At 38.6% G+C, this 16,163-nt stretch overlaps 1 protein-coding gene across 3 annotated transcripts in view; it reads left to right on the plus strand.

Annotated features, from left to right (window-relative positions):
• The window catches only part of ZBTB46 (zinc finger and BTB domain containing 46), an 83,761-nt gene that overhangs the window by 14,205 nt on the left and 53,393 nt on the right, over positions 1-16,163 (plus strand). For all 3 annotated transcript variants that reach the window (XM_019548310.1, XM_019548311.1, XM_019548309.1), the window contains exon 3: positions 8,450-9,419. In XM_019548310.1, coding sequence (XP_019403855.1) covers positions 8,483-9,419 — 937 coding nt within the window. In that variant the 5' untranslated portion in view covers positions 8,450-8,482. The remainder of the gene's footprint in view (positions 1-8,449; positions 9,420-16,163) is intronic.

The following is a 16,163-nucleotide window of genomic DNA, read 5'->3' on the forward strand; positions in this document are numbered from 1 at the left end:
ATCTAAATGATTGCAAGTAGGCTTACCCAGGCTTTTAAAAACTTTTTCTGTTCAGGTTATTTTGCCAATATATTCACTTGCAAAATCAGTATTTAAAAAGGATATGAATAACCTAATCTGAATAGAATCTGTCAAATCATAGACACCACAATGCTTGCATCTTCTCACAGTGCATGTTCTGCAATGAACGTTTCACTTCAAGAATGCCAGAATATGCAGCTATTACATGGGTATGTCATACTGACAGGGCTGGAGAATTTACCACTTCATAGTTTTGAGGATTTTTTTTTCTCCTTGGGATGTAACTTTCTACAATCAGAACATGAGTCTGGTTCACCCTAGTGGTCAAAGTTATTAGTAATTTCAGTTAAACCTTTCATTTTCTGGACCAGCAGGAGACTGGTAGTCACAATAGGTAATGCCTATCTCTGAAGTAGGGGTCGATGGGGGAGCCCTTTTATTCTGCAGAGCACTGTGACCAGGTCTGTGCTACAGATACTTGACAAGCTGTTTGACAGACATAGCCCATTAGCCAGTAGAGCTATGTCGACACAATCCCTGCTGTGAGTGCACTTGTGCTGACAAAAAGGCTTCTACCACCTTAGTTGTGTTGTTCCAGGAGGCAGGGTAACTTTACTGACACCCCCCCCCCCCAATCTTTTCTTGTTTCCATGCACTGTGCCTTCCTGAGGGATTGTAGCCAGTGCAGAGCTGTGCCAGTGTGCTATAACAGCACAGGCTCTGTAGTGTAGTGTAGACAAACCCTGTGACTGGGAACTTGTGTTCACTGCAGTGTAATATGGGATATAATGTGAGTATTGCTCCTAATTCGGCTCTAGTGCATGGATGTGTGAATTTATCAGTTTATCAATCTATTTATTCATTTATTTCCTAGTTAAATGGTGCTTTAAAGTTAAGCTAACTGGCCCACCTGGGGAGGGGAGGCTGGGTTGAAGCTTGCCCTGATGCTTGAGGCAGGAATACAGTTGAGATTTAGCTGTTCTCTGCTAATACAAATATTCTGCCATTTGAGTGCTGTATTGTTTCTGTTCTCACTTACGCAAGGTAGGCTTGAGGAGTTGACTCAAATGCAGATAGCTTAAGCTAATGCTAAATCAGGACAAATGTTGGATTGTCCATTGCTATCCTGTGCCACTGTGGTGGAAAGTAGGACTGCTGCCTGAGTTGATTTTGCAGTGGTGAGATTCAGCTGTTTTTTTTTACGGTTCATATCACTATGTTAATGGTGATCTTTTAAAAGTATTGCCTCTATCATTCCTTTGAGGATACTCTGGGCACTGTGCATTATGAGCCCAGTGGATGCTTTCTGAACAGCAAATTGTACATTTACATTGAAATGTATTTTTCCCCCTGAAATCTATAAGAGGACAGGGCAGGCTGGCACCCCAGAGACCAACTGATCCAGAAAGTAGGTGACAGCCTACTTCGTCAGACATTAGAAATCTTCAAACGAGTAGGTATTACAACTGGGTTATTGAAGCAAGACTCCCTGGAGTTGAGGAGGAATACAGGGCAGCACAAAGGTTGTAAGATTTATGTAACTAAAATAATTCTAGTAATATTGTCAATAATATATTAAGTGGAGAATGCCACTTGAGTATATTAATAATGGTGATAGAATGTGGCTGCTAAAAGGCATAGATCATGAAACATTATAGATCTTATTTTCTTTTCTGTAGCTCTGTGGACTATTGTAATCTAAAACCAGAACTATCATATTCTTGGTATACAGTCTGTGGTCTGAGATGGGCAAATTTTTAAGTCTTGTATACTTCCAAAGCTTGGCAGCTCTTCATATCTTTCATGCTTTCTTTGAAGACTGCTTTCTCTTGCGTTTTCAATGTACATTTGTGCATCTTTCCATGAACGTAACTTTATTGCTGTTTAGATAGTAGATCCTGTTTAGTTATTGAAGATTAACGCTCCAGTTTTTGAGGACCATATGTTTATGCTTAACTTCTTACACACAGACTTCAGTGGAACTAACAATGTGTTAATGCAAATACAGATGAAAGCTGTCAGGATCTGGGGTCACATGAGCAAAAGGTATGATGTCTTTTCAAAGGTCTAAAATAGTCGGATAGCTTAAATATTAAAAATAGGTACTCTTTTGACAGACTCTTTATTTTAGACTTTACAGATTCTGAGGGTATCACTACTGTCTTTTGATTCTGAGCCCAAATAAACTCTGAATACACGAGAGACATTTTTAAAAGTTTGAACTAGGTTTACCCCAACAAAGTGGAGTTAGTGCATGGATTGATGCTAATCTATCAAGTAGAACACTTAAAAGTTTGTTCTTAACTGAGATGTGAATTATAATATCCTGACACCATATCTGTCTAACTTTCTTTAGCTGTTAATGGCTTTGTTCATGCTTCTTATTGCTATTCAGTCCTTCCAGGAGCTATGCTACATTTAAACACTGTGTGAAATTTAGGCCTAAATGAGTTGATTTGGCATTAAGATCTCATGTGGAGTATTGGCAAACTTTGATAAGCTCAGTTTTAAATATGTTCATCTAAGTGAGGATCCATCTTTATAAAAAAATAACTTCGCCATCGAATATTCTTTTATTGAGTTCTCCCTTTAGTTGATTTTATGTGAAAATTGTTCTGTTAATAGAGAGGTGTCTGGTTACCAAGTAGGACGGAAAAACAAAGACTTAACATCACAAAGCAGTGTGTAAAATTGGGACACAGGAGAGCAGTGTTTTGAAGCTTCCTGAATTTTTTTTTTTTTTTTTTTTTTTTTTAACTACTAGCAAATTGCCTTAAAATTTAACTTGAATTAATTCCTTTGTGGTCCTTGACCTTAAACAGGTGCTTTGGCTTGAAATGGGTAGACGAAAAACTAATTAATTCTTCTGAATTTGAGACGTATTTAGTTTTCTTCCCCCAAAGACTTCACATATTTAAAAAAAAAAACTATAATGGTACTGCAAACATTGTGAATATAGAACAGTGAACATAGGTTGGTATATATGGTGACAGGTAGATCAAGATGTGCATATAGCAGTGTTTCTGTCAGATTGGAAGACGTTAAATTTTATTGATCAAATTGAGTACAAGTTGCCATTGCTTATGTATCTGAAGGTGACATAATATGGCCTGCTGTCATTGCAATAGCCACTAGTCCTTATAATTGGTACCTCTTTTAAGCCAAGTTTGCAAAGCAGGGAAAACAGTTTTGTATTTCATCATAGCCATAGCTTTCTTTAGAAAAGCCTTCCAGAAGTTTGTGCAAAGACTTACTACCAGACTCTTTTTCTTTTTCTTCTTTCTTTTTTTTTTTAAAGAGAGAGAGACCAGCTTTCCTTCCAGCGGTAAGAAAGTACCTGCTTTTACACATCCTTTTTAGAAATTTCAATGGTTGGGTAATTTTTCTTAGGGCCATCTTACCTTTTTCCCTCATGCAGGTGAACTTAAGATAAAAAGACTAGAAAATGTTCAGTGTGCATCACATCTTTTTGCATGGTGCATCTATGGTGCTTTACTTTCAAGGCCTTTCATGCACTCTGCAGCCTATCACTTCTCATCCTGTATCAAGCCATCAGTCCCAATCTGTGCCTGATGAGGGCTGTGGAAACTGGCATCTAGTTCAACTTCCAAAGCAAGCACTTGCATGCATTCTCCCCTGCTTCAGAGAAGCTCCCCATAAGTAGCCCTGCAAGTAGAAAGTTGCTTTGCTGTCATTCAGTATCCCCCTCCCTAAAACTCTTCTGTGATGCCAACAAAAACCCTAGATAATGTTTAGGCTCCTTGTATGCCTTATTCTGAAAAATATTGTCTTGATTCCCTTTCATCTGTTTCTGTCTGTTCCCTCTTGTTTCAAACTTGGACCATAAGTTCTTTGAGGCAGGGACAGTCTTTTTGCTCTGTTTGTACAGTGCTGGGGCATTGGATTCCTGGCCTATGACTAGAGCTCCTACATGCTGCATATTAACGCACATTTATATTTATTTGCAGTAAGGCTCCTCCCAAAGAAGTCAAGCCTGGTTTCCAACACTCTTACCACTTATGTACTTAATATTTGAGTAGCTCCTAGAATAGGAACAGAATAATTTGAACATCGCCATGGTTTGTTGCTGTTTCCCATTGCAGACTGGCCTGAACTGCCTGTAGCCTACTCTTCTTTGTTTGGTGCAATGTTCCTGTCAGCCCTCCACCATGCAGGGCCTGATTCCACAGAGTCTGCCCTAAGAAACTTTAGTGGGGAAATGGTTTTACACTTCAGAATATATCCTCTCTCCTTGTGCTCTTTTTCAATACTGTCAGAAATATGGGCAAACAAGGCAAGGTGCTTTCCTATTTGTGTCCTTGTGTTCATTCTTCTTGGCTTGCCCAGAGGGCATCTTCTGTCAAGGTCTTGGTGACTGGGAGAGAGGGCAGTGCTGTATCTTTTTCCCTGTAGAAGCAGTGAAAATCACTGAGACACTCATTTGCTGAGGCTAGCAAGTGCCATGTCTGTAAACAGCACAAGGCTAGTAGAACAATTGTGTTAACTTGAATTACTGTACTATCAGAAAAGGACAATTTTAAAAGCCCTGCTTTAAAAAGGCAGTAGGTGATGATTAAGTATATAATCAGTCTAGCAGAGATCCCTTCTAGCCCACATCTGTCTAGACATTTATGATGTTTCTGTCACTGTGGCTCTTCTCTTGGAAGATAACTCTAACATTAAGGTACATCAGAAAGGTTCAACAGAGTAATCAGCAGACAATAGACAAAGGAAAAACTTACATGTATCCAAATATAAGTAGTGACGGTGATCTTCTGTATCAAATGGCAGGAGAATTACCTGAGGTCCAAATAGAAAGTATTGAAGAAATCGGAGAGGCTGTTACTACTTGAGACTCCTCAAGACTGGTGAAGAGATGAATTATTATCAATAAAATATTTCTGTAGCAAATTGTGAAGGGGAGGGATCTCATACCATGGGGGAGAACTTTTAAACCATTTTCCAGATGGGTACAAAAAGGTGCTTCCTTTCATACTAATTTTGATATCAGAATGGCAACACAAAAGGGAAAAGTTGGACTCTTTTAAGCCTTCATAACTATATTATGAAGTGTTTGGGGTTTTTTGGGAGGGGTTGTATCTTTCTCAGAAGCTTTAGTAATGACAGCCATTGAGAAGGGGATGGATGATGAACAACTTAATTTATTCTATGTGACAATTCCCCTTTGTTTTGTAAAAATAGATGCAATAGCCTCTAGCCTACCTGTCCTTCTCCCTGAAAAGGACTCCCCAAGAGCTTCCTTGTATAGAACTCAAAAGGAACTATTAAGGAACTATTAAGCTGTGCTCAAATCACTGGTTGGATTATTTCTAGCCTGGATACCTCCAACAAGTATTTTTCCTCTGCAAGATGAAATACTTAAGAATTTAATTTTCCAGTGCTCTCACATTTTGGTTTTCATCTGATCCTTGTCTATACAATTTCAATCAAATTGGTTTTCAGTGGAATTTCAACACACCTATATTTGAGGACTGCAGGGTAGATTTCCATTATCAGCAGGTAAAGTCCTCTGCCAGTTAACTTTAAAAAGACTAGGTTGTGCCTTATTCCAGAGGATGAGAATCTCTAGGTCTGGCTTCTCCAAATGGAGTTCAGTTATTATACAAAAATATGCTGCTAAAAATCTGTCTGTTCAAGGATTCATCCTTCCTTGGGGGAAACTAGTCCCTTCCAAAAATCCTTAGTGGAAGATGATCTAACGAAGTTAGTCTTTGCTTCAAGAAGGTGAAAGCCTCTGTTCCCACATACTGTACCTAAATGAGCCTATGGAGACAAGTGGTACATGAGACAGTAGATGTCCTGAGTTATCAGGAAGATCCTTCAGAAGGAGAAGGTATAACTGTTTTGCTTCATGTCCTTTTCTCTTCTTTATTATAATTATTATAATGAAAGTATTGGGTTGCAGTTAAAGCATCCTGCTCTCCAAGATGATTAATAATCAGACAATAATATCATGTGTATTTCAAAGGGAATTCTCCCTCCACTCTCCTCCCCAGTCTAACACAATTTTCATCTTTTACTTTTTGTCACAAATGCTTCTATGGGAGGTGTATGTTTGTTGGGGGTGGAAATTGAGACAGCCATGACCTACAAGGCACATGGATATTATAGCAAATATAGTATAACAGTTCAGATTTTAAGAGGCAGAGGAACTTAAATTTAAAGCAGCTGTCTATGTTGACTTTTTTGGGCCATGTATCTCTAATGTTAAGCCTTTCCACAGTACTGATGGCTCTTCTTCATATGAGGTTAGGTCTGCCTGATCAAAGTCCAGTCATAAAGCCAGGCTTGTTCCCTTCTAGTAAAACTGTCTGGAATAGATGGGTCTTTATTTTAAATAGGTGACTAAAAGCTAATCCAGTTTTCTGAAAATGTCTTTATTTCTCCAGCTACTCTCTTAAAAAATATCATTGTGAATGATATTCACAAGTTCTTCTGTATCATGTTATCTGGAGTCATTTCATGTGCATGTGGTAGATGAATGCAAACGGCCAGTTAGATGCCTACCTGGTGTCTAGTATATAATTATGTATAGATATGCAAATTTAGTCATGTGTACACAATTCTAAAAAATGGCTTTAAATAGCTGTCTCATATTGTTTGTTTGAGTCTAATACCCACACATTGTTATGGCAAAGTTCAGTTTCTGAATGAAATGAGAAAATATGCTTTATTCTGTAATAGAGCATCCCCTGGGCTCACGACTTCGCATGTTGGTCTCACTGCTCAAACAGCACTTTAGAATAATATTTTGTTACAGTGGGCTTCAAACAGAAGCATAAAGACCGGCAGAATTTCTGGTGGAGAGTCTAGCATTATGGAATTGTGCACATGGCAGAGATTGTGAATCTAGTTCATGTGGAAGTGAGATATTGGCACAAATTATAAGACCTGTCCTGACTGCAAGCTTCATGTGCATTGCTTTGTTTTTTTAGGCCTGGATTAAGCCTAAATTAGAAGGCTTTTTACGTGAGTGGTAGAAATTTTTAATGAGCATTATGTCAACAAAGAAATATCTTGAGACATTAGCAGGGTTATTCTCATTTGATGGGGGGGCCTGAATGGATAGCAAGCTTAACTCATAGTATCTTCAGAAGTGAATTAAGTTGCATCTGGTTTAAATTTATTTAATATATGGAAATTGCATATGTATTGTGCCTATACTTTAGTGGCCTATAAAAACTTAAATATTAATTTATCATTTTGCTGCTTCGTATTCTTTGAATTTTACTCTATCTACAATACGGGGAAAATGATTAAATTTTAGTTAAGGCTAAAACATTTATTTTAAAACTTTCTTTTAAATAAATAAACTTGATTGAGAACTTGAGGCAATGAAAACATCTTTTGGCAATAACACACCAAAAAAACCCTAAGACATTGGGCCCGCACATTTGGGTGTTTGTTGGGCTGATTGCTGAGGGTAGCAAGGGTGGGGAAAGCCCAGTAAATTGTCATCAGTTTAATGTGTTGCCTACAGCTTCCATCATAGAACTGTCTTTAGGTTTGTGCTCATAGGATCTGATGAACAAAGGTGTTTTATTGGTCCATGTTTGAGAGTGGGGGGAGGTATTTAGATATGTAGAGAACAACCTCTTCAGTTCAAAAGGGACAGTTAATGAGGAAATGGTATATTAATCCTATCCTGTCTATGTTATAATGCTAAAAATGTCTTGATCTCACAGAAAAGAAGTTAAAGTTCAGGCAAAATAGCTTCCTAGTCTTTGTATGTTACTGATTCATTCTATTGGGTGGGAATTTGAAGCTTTCTGAAATGTGGTCTCCAATCTGTCTATTGTTCTTCTGACACTTGACAGCATTTATAGCCCCACAGCACCAATATAGCAAGAAAAATAGCTAGTTTCAATTGGCTTTTACTGTTTGAGGATTTAAACTATTCAGTGTGCTATACATAATACTTTTTCCCTGTGGAACTACTGCCACAGAATGCTATTTGATATTTTGCATCTATCAGTGTAGTTTTATTTCTAGTCTTTTTTTTTTTTAACTAAACCTTAAATGGTAAAAACTGACAGGCATTTTACCAGGCAGTTTCAGTAATTTAGTGACACATTTCTACAATAATCCTATGATAATTTGAAGTATGGTCTCTGGTATGTGACGCCTCGTTGAGACACTACTGCCTTTCAGAGCATTGAACTTCTGTTTTGATGCCTCTTAATAATATGAATTATTTGAATAACTGGTAAGGAAAATATATCATATTAGGAGTGCACAATCTACACTAGGCAATAAATTGTATTTTGCTTATAGACTAATCCTTGGAGACTATTTAGTTCCATGCAGTTTATTTTTCATAGAAGTATTGTATATAAAATAAGTCTTTTTAAATTTGCACTGTATTTGAATATAACACTTTCACTCCCTCCTGCCCCCCTCCAAACAGGATCTGTGGAGAAGGAAACGCAACGATTCCCAAATGAATAACCGAAAGGAAGATATGGAGATTGCCTCCCATTACCGTCATCTACTTCGTGAGCTTAATGAGCAGAGACAACACGGCATCCTCTGTGATGTTTGCATTATAGTGGAAGGAAAGATCTTCAAGGCTCATAAAAATGTTTTGCTCGGGAGTAGTCGGTACTTCAAGACACTGTACTGCCAGGTGCAAAAGACATCTGACCAGGCAACAGTCACTCATTTAGACATTGTAACTGCACAGGGCTTTAAAGCAATCATTGACTTCATGTATTCTGCACACCTAGCATTGACCAGCAGAAATGTCATTGAGGTCATGTCAGCTGCTAGCTATCTGCAAATGACTGATATTGTCCAAGCCTGTCACAATTTCATAAAAGCAGCTCTTGACATAAGCATAAAATCTGATGCCTCAGATGACCTTGTTGACTATGAACTTGGAGCTCCTTCCAGCAGTAGTACGGATGCTTTGATCTCAGCAGTCGTGGCTGGCAGGAGTATATCTCCATGGTTAGCTCGGAGAACGAGTCCAGCAAACTCCTCTGGAGATTCTGCCATTGCTAGCTGTCATGAAGGAGGGAGCAGTTATGGAAAAGAGGATCAGGAACCAAAAACTGATAGCCACGATGACATTTCATCCCAGTCTCTTTGGTCCAGTGACATGGGTTATGGGTCTCTACGTATCAAAGAGGAGCAAGTTTCACCGTCGCATTACGGAGGGAATGAATTACGTTCTGCCAAGGATAGTGCAATACAGAATGCTTTGTCGGAGCAAGGAGCAGGGGATGGCTGGCAGCCCACAGGACGCAGAAAGAACAGAAAAAATAAAGAAACTGTGCGTCACATTACTCAGCAAGTAGAGGATGACAGCAGGGCAAGCTCTCCCATGCCATCTTTTTTACCTGCCTCAGGATGGCCATACAACAGTCGTGACACAAGTAAGTCTTTTTATTTAATTTCCAGCAGCAAATGCTCTAGTAATGTTAATAGTCATCTTCATTGAAGTGCTATCATTTCATAGTGGAACATAGGAACTTTGTGTCTCTAGGTGGGTTACTCCTACTGTGCCTCGGTCAGTGGGAACCTGAAGTCAGAGCTCTCTGATAAGTGTTCATTTGTCTGCAAAATGAGTCCGTAGTGTCAGTCTGCTCTTCAGGTGGCTGTAGAAGTTGTCAAAAATGTAATGTAGTTAGTAGTCTTGGTGAGGTAAGATTTGACACAGCTTGCCCACCTGGTAGAATAACGGAGTCGGATCAGTGCCGTGAACACTTCTTTTATAAGGAATGAATATCAGTATCATAAGGAATTGCATAGTAGCACCTTTAAAAACTGCCATTGAGCACTGGATAGACAAAGTTTAAGGGCAGTATAGTATCCATATTTTTTCTTTATATCAAAAGTCAGATGTAGCAAGCAGTTGGTAGCTTTTAAGAATGGGGCCCTGATGTAATTTCATGGTTTAAACCTTCGGTTTTCTTTTGAGTGTTTCCAGTCTTTCAGTGCATGATTTTCAATATGTGGAGAGGGAGGAAATCATGTTCCTGAGCTCTTGAATTTTCAGCAGCTATAGTATTTTCAGAATAAGGTTGTCCAGCTATCTTTGTTAAGCACCAGTTATTTTAGACCAAAGAATGTTTACCTGGAAATGTTATGCCTTGGATTTTTTGAGAAGTTGGAGGGAGAGTTGGGTGTCTTCATGCCACTGAATTACATAAAAACTGGATATGCGGCAGCTTGTGCCTTTGTCAAAATCCCAGTGTCTGTCAACAGCTAAAAAAAATTGTTCTACTTCATGCTGGGATATAAAAGCAAAAAACAGAGGGGTTGTGTATGACTGCTTTTCAAAAATTTTGCAAGAAAGAGGTAAAAATGTTGAGGGTGGAGAGCTGGAGACTCTTTATTTCTGATGTTATTTGAATTTGCACAACAGTGTTAATATGGTAGCTTTGGCTATTTGTGATCTGAAATTTGAGTGTTAAATGCCTCAACATCAAATTTTGTGAAGCACATGATACTTTTATTCTCTTACCTTTATTTGTGCTGTAACAGTTTGATATGCCATCTTGATCATTCCAGTAGCCTGGTAATGCAATTTAAAATATTCTGATTCTAACCAACAGTGTCAAATGACTTAATATTAAGATTGATCTCTAATAAATGGATGTTGGAATCATAATCCTCAAACTTCAGGGTACTTTTCAATAAAGGCTCAAAGTTGACTGCCTGTGATAGTATTCAAGCATAAATATTTCTTGCTCACACATCACCCTGGAAAAGTGACTCAAGCATTTATTCTATCCATGCAGTAGATGCTTTTTGGACAGCTTTAGAGTAAAATACATATATATTTATTTGACTGACTGCAAAAATAGACTGCAGTACTAATAGTAGGAATAAGTTCTTGGATCATTTTACAAGTACTATTTTCTAAAGCATAAGTCAAAGAATCGATTAATAAGAGTTTCTATTGTTGGGATTAATATCTGTGTCACTCAGTTCCTAATTGTTAAAGTACTGAACAGTATTTAATTAACAGAAATAGAGGTCTGTTCAGTTTCTTGGGGATGGGAAGGGGAAAGTTTCCAGTGCAGTGTTGTTTTAGCTGCTTCAATGGATACTGTAAAATAGTTGAGACCCTAATGTGTTTTCTTACGTTGGTGCCTACAGGCTTGAATTATTAGTCCTTTTTTTTTTTTCAAAATGAAACCTTGAAATATTTAATCTTTTCACCAGTTTGTGTAAACCAGAAAGAGAAGCTTAAAACAATTTTCACTTTTCCAAATTGAATGACATGCCTGGAATAACAGTTTATTTAACTAATGAGGATTGTCCATGCTAACAAGGATCTTCCCATGTGATAGCTGCGCCTTCTGAGCACCGTGGTCCCCAGCCTTGTTAGAGAAAGGGGATATGTGTAGGTCACCCATGGTCTCTCCACCTTAGGAGGTAGGGAGATGACCCACTAGAGATTTAATCCTGTTCTTTGTACTGTTGAAGAGTCGTGCAGTCCTTTTTTCAATGGGCCTAGTATTTGCTGCATGGGCAGACTCTGGATCCAATGCCCTTTTCCATAGTTCTTTGAGTGCATACTGGTACCCAAGATCCATGCAGTGGCAAGATCAAACTTTATGTATTTAAGATAAAAAGTTGTTTTTCTCTCTAGCCTGTATTTGTTCTTGGGTTTTTGGTGGTGGTGTGGTGTTTTGTTTTTAAATGTCTGGATGCATCCTATATTTGGTATTTGAGCTGCTTGCCAGCAGCAAGTTTTCCTCCTTTGTCTAATTCTACAGGTATTCTGAGTGACATCGAATAGGCCACTCATACAAGCTTACCTCTCACTTCTGATAAGGGGAGAATAGGAAAAAAGCCAATTTAGCTAACTGCTTCTCCCCCACATGTGGGGCTTTTTTGCATCTAATATTTCCCATCTCCAGCAGGTGGAAGCAACCCTCTTATTAGCTGCTAGATCTCCTTAGCTGCTAGGGATCTGCTTAAGTTAGTTATTGATGCTTTTACACTTCTTTAGGTTCTTGGCTTTCATATTTAATCTAGAGTCCAAAAGTAGGCTAGAGATTTCACAAACATAAAGACAGTTGCCATCCATGAAGAAATAATGATCTGTATTGACAAGTGCTTGCAATATACAGGCAAGGAGTTTGAAGTGATGTTTAGCGTGTGTTATGTTAGATTTCCTTTAAAAATCTAGCTTTGTCTGCTGTGATTTAACAAGATATTTTTCTTTTTCATTCTGGCTTCACTTTTTTATGTATAATAATTACTTTTTGCTTTTGCCTGTTGGAAGTATCCTTCTCCACACTGTCCACAGCAAAGGAGAAGTAATGCCTTGGCACTGAAGGGATTGGCACTTGATGTATCATGGCAGCAGACATGTTAGAGATACCTAAGAAAAAACGATCTAAAACTTTTTTTTTTTTTTTTTTTTAATATTGTGAAGTTTGGTTACAATTTTTTCCTATCCAGATGTAATAAGAAGCATTTTGAGACTTCAGGAAGTCCGATTTCAGAATAGGACAGTATTTCCAAAGTTTACTAGACTAAGGGTTACAACATGGACTCCCTGGTAGGGTGAAGGCTGATTAATGCATATTCCCCCCTTCCTCCAAGGCCATTAGTTCTTTATAAACTAAAAAGCACCGATGACTCATGGTGGAATTGTGTAGGGTCATCGCTTGGTGTTCCCCAAAACATTTTCATGATACCGTGAAGGAGCTTAATTATATGGAGAGCTTGCTTCATTCCCCATCTCCTCAGTCCCTTTTAGTGCTGCGTGATTAAGATGTTCTGCCCATAATTTTTCCTTCCTTTATACCTGGAATAAGTACTGCTGATTCCTTCCTTTATCTTTGTGTCTACTGATATCTAGAACAGTGTTTCTCTGCCAGGTTTTTTGGTACCCAGGGGAGCTGTGTAGCCCTTTTAAGGGTGCAGTATAAGCACTGTTAGGTTTATACACCCACACAGGGTTTCACAAGATAAACTCAGAGGTTTCAAATAGGAATCCATAATATCACAGCCGTTCTGACCCAAGTTCATTGCAATGGAAGATTTACTCTATTTTTCTGTAGTCAAAAAAAAAATGAATGAAAGTGAAAAGCTGACATTTTCTGAGGGGTGCCTTGTGCCTAAAAAGGTTGAGAACCCTGCCTTGCATGTCTTGTTCTGTGTTCATATTCTTAGCATATGCTGTTTAGTTTCTAGGTTTGCAGTTATCCAGAGCAAAGGAGAATAGGGCTTGTGGGATATTGCTGCTCTGCTGTGAGAGATACAATAGGAGCACCACTTTCTTTGAAGGAAAGAAACTAGACAAGCCAAGGGTGGGGTATTTTTTTTATTTATTTATTTTTGGTATTAAAGCCAAGGAGAAAGAATGGAGGGATTTATTTCTTTCATTTAGAGGACTTCTGGACATGTGAAAAGATGTGTGCTCCTTTATCTTAAGTTTTTTTTCTGCCCAAATGTATTAAAATAACAACTTCTGAAACCTGAGCTTTCCAATTGTGGGATCGTCATCATAGAGTAACCAAATAGAAGCTTTTTAAAAAGATTTGCCTGGCTGGCTTAGTTTTTACTTTTTATTTCATTTCAAACCCCTTAATATTACCAGACAACAAAAAATGCTTTATCTTTGAACAGTTTTCTAGTTTTTTGAGGGTTTTTTTCCCCAAGGCTGCTGTTCAGTTAATGGTAGGAATATACCTTTTACAGGATTAAGGAGAGTCTGAGACTCTGAACTAAGGGATTTGATGGTATTAGAGGCTGGCTTCATAGAGGTCAATTATCTTCACTAGAAGAGCTGTTAGCCTTAAAGAACGTGTGTTGCTTTTTACATATAATTGAAACTTTTTTCTCTGTATGCGCATGTGTGCATGTGTGCTAAGAAATTTATTAATGTTTTGCTAATACAGATCAACTTGGACATAGTAATTGTTATTCAGGAACTTATTTAAAAGGGAGCACTCTTTGTTATTTTTTGAATTTTTTCAACATCGAGCTTGGAATGATGTTGTTGCTATGTCACATAGTCAGTGGCACGAAAATGAAAGATTTGTAAAATAAAACTGAATAGTAGTTTTTAAAGACTCAAATTTTGGAACTTTTAATCAAGTTTCAATACCTAGTGCCCTTCAATTGAGAGAGAGAGAATTTACGCCATTGTATGCAATAGCTGCATTATGAATAAATTTCTCTTATGGTTATATAAACCAAAAGCATTAATCCCATGGAAGTTAAAAAGGGATGCATCTTCTTATGTAGGCTTCCAGATTCATCTGATATAACTGACCCGTGTTTTGAAGATGGGCCATGTGTTTTTCCTATCTGTTCAGTATTAAAATGCTCTATAATTTTTTGACCCAAAAAACTGTTCCCCAGCTCAAATATTTTATTATGTGCAGTATTGTACTGGGAAACGGAGATGGTTCAAGCCCATTTTTCCCCTGTCTGATTCAACACAGTCCTGCTGTCTGCCATGAGAGGCTGTCCTCAAAGACTGAAGGAAAGTGGTATCATAAGACTTTCTTTCCTTTTCCCAGAAACCAAGCCCAAAAGAAAATTACTTGCTGGAGTTGTCTGTGAATAGCAGTCCATAATATTTTTATTATATATTGGGTTATGCCAAAGGGATGGTTCTTGGATGGAGGCCGAGAGTCTCTGCTGCTCTCCTTCCACCCAACTTCAGGCTAGTGTTGGGCAAGAAGGTGTTTAGACCTAGCAGAGGGGGTCAGCTAGGTGTACCCCAGGGAGGGGTTTCATTTGTTTGTTGTTGTTGTTGGGGTTTTTTAAGAGCAAGTAAGAAGATAGATGATATGCAGGAGTATCTGTAAATTTGAGTAGCAAAACCAAGGGAAAATATGCAGCCTCCTAATCCTCCAACAGTCGCACAGAATGTTTCAGTGCTCTCAAGATACAGCCGCTACTTCACTATTAAATGTTTAAGGAGTAGAGGAGAAAATGCCTGTAGGCTATCAGAGCAGTGCAAGAATATGGTGTTACTTTTCAAACTGAAGTGTCAAGATGTCAACAAGCTACTTCCAGTTTCACATTATATGCACCAAAGAAAAAACCTAGTGAAATCCAGTACTGTGTTTTTAAGGTGGAATTAATGGAACCAAGACAGACTTGGTTCTGAAGGAATATTTTTTTTCACATTGTGGGGTTTTTTGACCAACATGTTCCATCAGATTTCACTCTTTAGAATATTAAAATAGATTTTAATAAGCAAACAAAATGAGCACCTCTTAAATGAGAGACGTGTATTTTTTTTTTCTTGGAATAAAGGATTAGTGAAATGCCATGACATTTCTGCAGAAAACTGGTAAGAGTCCAACTACTATGCGTCTAATACTGGAACAAGCAGAATGAAAAATATACCTTTCAGGGAAAGGGGCAGGGCAAGGTGCCATGGGGGATCCCAGCTGCTTAGTCTTGAGCTGTGATACTGGAAAGAGTCCCCTCTCCAGAGCAGTATGCTGAACCTCCTTGCAATTCAGCTACCCTATAATATTTTTCTACTTAAAGTAGAGGCACTGCAGTCCAGATGTCGGCAGATGACAATCAGCCATGTATCATATCAATGGCAGGGAGAGTTGCTTGTTCATCTCCCTTCTGTAAGGAAGCTGCTACACTGTAGGGATGGCACCACCATTGCAGGGTATCTTTTGTGGCTCTTTACCTAGCAGGCAAAATAACCATCTGGCATCTTACCTAAGCAGACAGTAAGTATCCTGCCAACCATGCATCTTTGCTAAAGTCTCAAGTCCAAATTTAGCAGCTGATGGACTTGTTTGTTGATGGCAAATGCTTCCTTTTGTGCTTCAGAGCAGATACTGGCTCAAGGACATTTTCTTTCACTCTTGGCTTCAAGGCAGTATTTTCCTCTCCCTCCCCCAAAGCCCAAGGCTCATAAGTGATATCAGATTAGGTACAGCCATGGTACTGCTGCTCAGCTCAATGAGAGCGACAAGTTCTCACCTGTATTGCATCCATCTACACAGCAGCAGATTTATTTCACCCATCACCACACTCATAGTTTCATAGTTTCTAGGGTCAGAAGGGACCTGAGCAGATCATCGAGTCCGACCCCCTGCCATGGCAGGAAAGAGTACTGGGGTCAAACGACCCCAGCAAGGTGTTCATCTAACCTCCTCTTAAAAACCCCCAGG

Source organism: Crocodylus porosus, unplaced genomic scaffold (genome assembly GCF_001723895.1).
Source record: "Crocodylus porosus isolate Cpor-Errol unplaced genomic scaffold, CroPor_comp1, whole genome shotgun sequence".
NCBI lineage: Eukaryota > Metazoa > Chordata > Crocodylia > Crocodylidae > Crocodylus > Crocodylus porosus.